At 32.2% G+C, this 4,255-nt stretch overlaps 1 protein-coding gene across 1 annotated transcript; it reads right to left on the reverse strand.

The window, feature by feature from the left end:
* Nucleotides 1–809: 809 nt before the first annotated feature.
* On the reverse strand, nucleotides 810–4,055 carry LOC149910178 (uncharacterized). The gene is made up of 2 exons (XM_090111055.1): nucleotides 3,816–4,055; nucleotides 810–2,721 (listed from the first exon to the last, which is right to left on the reverse strand). Exons 1-2 carry the CDS (start codon nucleotides 3,837–3,839, stop codon nucleotides 2,218–2,220), a joined length of 528 nt encoding a protein of 175 aa, XP_089967181.1. The 5' UTR covers nucleotides 3,840–4,055; the 3' UTR covers nucleotides 810–2,217.
* Nucleotides 4,056–4,255: the final 200 nt, after the last annotated feature.

The raw sequence follows: 4,255 nt of genomic DNA on the forward strand, positions 1-4,255 counted from the left end.
ATTTTTGATGTCATTTTTGTTATTTAAACTAGTTAAAAAACAGTTTAAAAAAGTTCTGTCTTGGACGTCCGTGTGTCTGTATGTGCGGATCCTTTTTCTTGTTAACACGATAGCGACCGAAATACTTTACTAATCGAGTCTTTTTTTTTCTCTTACGCTTGAGTATGCTCAGGAATAGAACCCTTTCATTTTTCAGGGTCTGATTCGATGTGGTTTAATTGTTATTAAATAAACAAAAATAATAATTAATAAATAATTATTAAAAAAAAATTATGAGGCGTGCACTTTTGGATTTTCCAAACTATTTTTATTATTCAGTGACCAGACGGTAGATTTTACAAGTTTAATTTCAGATGTTTAATGAATCCACCAATATCCGTTTATTATTAACTTTTTCATCAAGGAATTCAGGAAACAATTTCGATGAATTTTGTAATTAAGATAGATAGAATCTTGAACTTATGGGATAGATGATGAACAATGGACATAGAATATGAAGGTATTGTGAACAAGAAAGCCAATGAAGCGAGAGCAATTCTCTTCCATAATAATTGTTCATAATTTAATTGAATAATAATATAATAATACTGAGTCTAACATCACAGGGATATGAAAAATAGACGTTGGCCAATTCTCAGATAGGATCATAAAATTTCATGAGAATCGGTCCAGTCGTTTCAGAAAAGAATGGTAACTTACATTGTGCCACGAAAATTTTATACCTATATACTTAACTTTATCTTTTTTCTAGATTGTTTGATATTTCATAACTTACAAAGGGATATAAAAACAAGAGAGATTTTTGTATAATCATTTTATTGTATTAAAAACTTAAGTACTTAAATAATAAAATTAGTTTAAAATTAACAACGTAGTTTGGCATTCGACATTATTATCCATATATATTTCCACCCCATAAATATAGATCAAATAAAATTTCCTTTCCCAATCACATATACACAAAGGAATAAAATATATAATTTACTATTTATTAAAACTAAGTTTAAGAGATCAAACTTAAATCAGGTAACATCTTCTTTGTAGGTACTTCACAAAGGTACTTCTTGTAATAATATGTAGATAATTTATGAAGGAAATAAGAAATATATCCCAAAGGTTATATTGGAATAAGTACAACTCTTAAAAAGTTTATAAAAGAATTTTCCTAAAGTGTAATCCCGCTACTATCACCATTCACCATTATCACATTTCTTAATTAGGGCTTTATAAGCAAGACAAGACATCGTCATAACGTATATTTAATGAAAGTAATCACGAATTATTCAGTTACTTACTGATTATTTTTTAAATCGAACTATTTTGGATACAATTTCACTTATACGTATCTATGTTTAAGTATTTAATTTCTGTTTTTGAAACTCTTTATCAAATTTATAAAAGTATCTAACTAGGTATGCTAAACATTTAAAATATGTATGTATCTTCTATCCAATAATTTGCTATAATTTGTATAATAAAAACAATCATCAATCAATCAACGCAATTCAATATTTCTAATTATAATATGGTATGACGTAACAGTAACAGTTTTGGATATTTTCCCTTGTAATATATACTTAGTATACCTACTAGCCATTTGCTTATACAAAACATCGAAAGACGATGATATGTTCCCATAAATACAATTTCTCCTTATCACAGCCCTTAATTTTGCTATTATCAATAAATAACATAAGTTAAACTATAAATAAGAAATAACTTTCAAACGTTGACATTCAGTAAGTACGGTACGCATGCAAAATTTCAACTATATAATATAATTATTTTGACATTGAACATATTATTTAAATATTATGTTAAACATGGATTTGATATCTATATTGAGCTATGCTCCCGTTTGTTTAACTAATTAAATTGCGTAAAAACCTCAAAAATTACCTACCTAGTATTAATTATGATCCGAAGTCCGAACTGCAAATTGTATATAAAATATTCATTTTTAACATTCACCGCTATCACTTCCTGGCCATGTATCGTGAGTGCGATTTAATCATAAGGAAATCAGTTTACCTCGCACATAAAGGTCGTCAGGCAAGTAAAAAATTTAAAAAGGAGAAAAATTCGTTGCATTAACCGATGCTAATGTTTATATACAAGTTGGGACTACCATGCGTTTATCGAGAGGCTCTCTCGGGTGGGTGGGCACATGACCTTTGCTTACAACTAGATTGTTTCAAGTTCCTCGGCGACTAGTCATCATGACGACTGACACATGAAGTGATAGAATTGGTCAAAGTTTACAGGCTCCAGCTCGTGTTCCTTCTCCGACTTGTGCAATAACTCAGGATTCCTTTTTAAGAAATTCCTGACCCAATCTTCACCAGCCATTCTAGTGTTGACATCGAAGGGATGATTTAAATGATTATCTTCGGCATATTGAAACGCTAGCTCGCGTATATCCCTTCGAGAGACCCCCATGAAGTACTGCTCCATGCTTTTTATGTATCCGACTAAATCTTTTTCTTGACTGTCTGTGAATACTCGTCTATAGTGGCCCATAAGGGGTTTGGGGTCGTCCGGCTGTTGGTAGCGGACCTTACTGGCCCTCCTCTGGAGTGTGGAGCGAGGTATGTGAAAGGTTCTGGCGGCGAGCTTGTAGCCCATCTTACCTGAGACCACAGCCGCTACCGCTTTAGCCATTTCTTCTTCGCTCCATGACAAGCGTCCGCTTATCCTTTCATATTTTCTTACCATGGCTATCTGCAAGTAAAAATATACATCATTATAATTTTATGTTTAGATATTTCATAATACAGCATATGGTATGATTCAAGGTTAACTAGATTATGCAAAAATGTCCATATATTACAATAATTAACCGTTAAATTTTGGAAATTGAGTGGCTCTATTATAAGAATTTCCTTAAAAATATTAAATTAGATTGCAACAATTAACGTCTTTACATAATTAAATTTATCGTGGTGTCCAGTGTTCATTACATTTATTTTGCCATGTTTAGTGTCCAGCGAAGGGTAACCGTGGCCTACCGGTTTTATAAACTTCGATCAATGTCGAACCGAGGTAAAAAAAATGTGACTAAAGATGTTTAGAGGCTATCTTCAATGTTACTTTGAAGCAACATTGATGAATATGTAAATATTACTCCTTCCCACTTTGCGCCACTATGTGTGTTGATAATAACAACTGAGATTTTTTCATTGTTATAGTATAATACGGTCGTAAGCCGCTTACTTAATTCAATCTACCTAATACCTTCAAGCTGAAACCATGTCATACTTCTTATAATATCTTAAATAAATAACATAAATATATCAAAACAAGAATCTATTTTAAGGTAGGGTGTATCACATTGTACAGCTAATCTATTTATTTTGTCATATGGATTTAAAAAAAATATGTACTACTAACAATTAAAAACAAAACTGTTTATCTACTATAGACATTATCATTTATTTAATTCTTAAATCATGACAAAAATAAACAACATGGGTCATGGAGATGCTTAGTTAATCGCGTTGCGTAGTTGTATAAATACAAAATATAAATAGCCTTAGTAACCAATTAAAATTAACAGACAAGTTTAATTTTTAATAAGTCATTAATATGTAAATAAGAAAAGGTTAAGCGAAAAATTATCTTGAATTACAAATAAGTGTGGAAAGCCTTATTAACATGTAGATAACTATACTTTACGAGCGTTCACAGAGGATACTGAAGAAAAAAATATAAAATATAGGTATGTAGTTGTTATTAGCTGTCAAAAAAAGGCAAAGAACAATGCACGGTATCCGCTTGCAATAAGACTGATAATGGTATACAATGAAGTGACTAACCGAGTTAGCGACCGCACACCGCATCGTCGCAACAGCTGATAGTGAGCACAATACGCGATTAAGTATGGCGTGTTTTTCCTTTGCGATAACTCGGGAAACTGAGGCCCCTTCATAGAAAACATCCACAAGCTTCCACTACGAATGCATACACTACGTTTGGATATAATTCCTTTGCGATTATAATCCCACGTCATTGGTGAATAGTGTGTCACTCCGGCGCCCGTTGAACGGGAAATACCACTCGATAGTAGTTGACCGTCCTTGAGTGACCGCGTCTTATTTTTTATCTGTATCACAACGACGTCGACGCTCAGCTGTTGTATTCGATGCATACGCATCCATCAATTTACCTTAATAACAACAGATGTGATTCGCCAATAAAAACGATGCTAGGAGTACATCGTCCATTATAATCAATCTATTTATACTGTACAATCTAA

The sequence above is a fragment of the Colias eurytheme genome, chromosome 2 (genome assembly GCF_061535395.1).
Source record: "Colias eurytheme isolate Ceu_HAF_F1 chromosome 2, ilColEury1 Martin Lab GWU primary, whole genome shotgun sequence".
NCBI classification, from domain to species: Eukaryota; Metazoa; Arthropoda; class Insecta; order Lepidoptera; family Pieridae; genus Colias; species Colias eurytheme.

Bases quoted from the DNA above. Each gene is read 5' to 3' on its own strand.
- LOC149910178 (XM_090111055.1), bottom strand. From the start codon at position 3,839: ATGCGGTGTGCGGTCGCTAACTCG. The intron at 2,722-3,815 runs GTTAGTCACTTC...TTTTACTTGCAG, and splicing joins GGTGTGCGGTCGCTAACTCG to ATAGCCATGGTAAGAAAATA.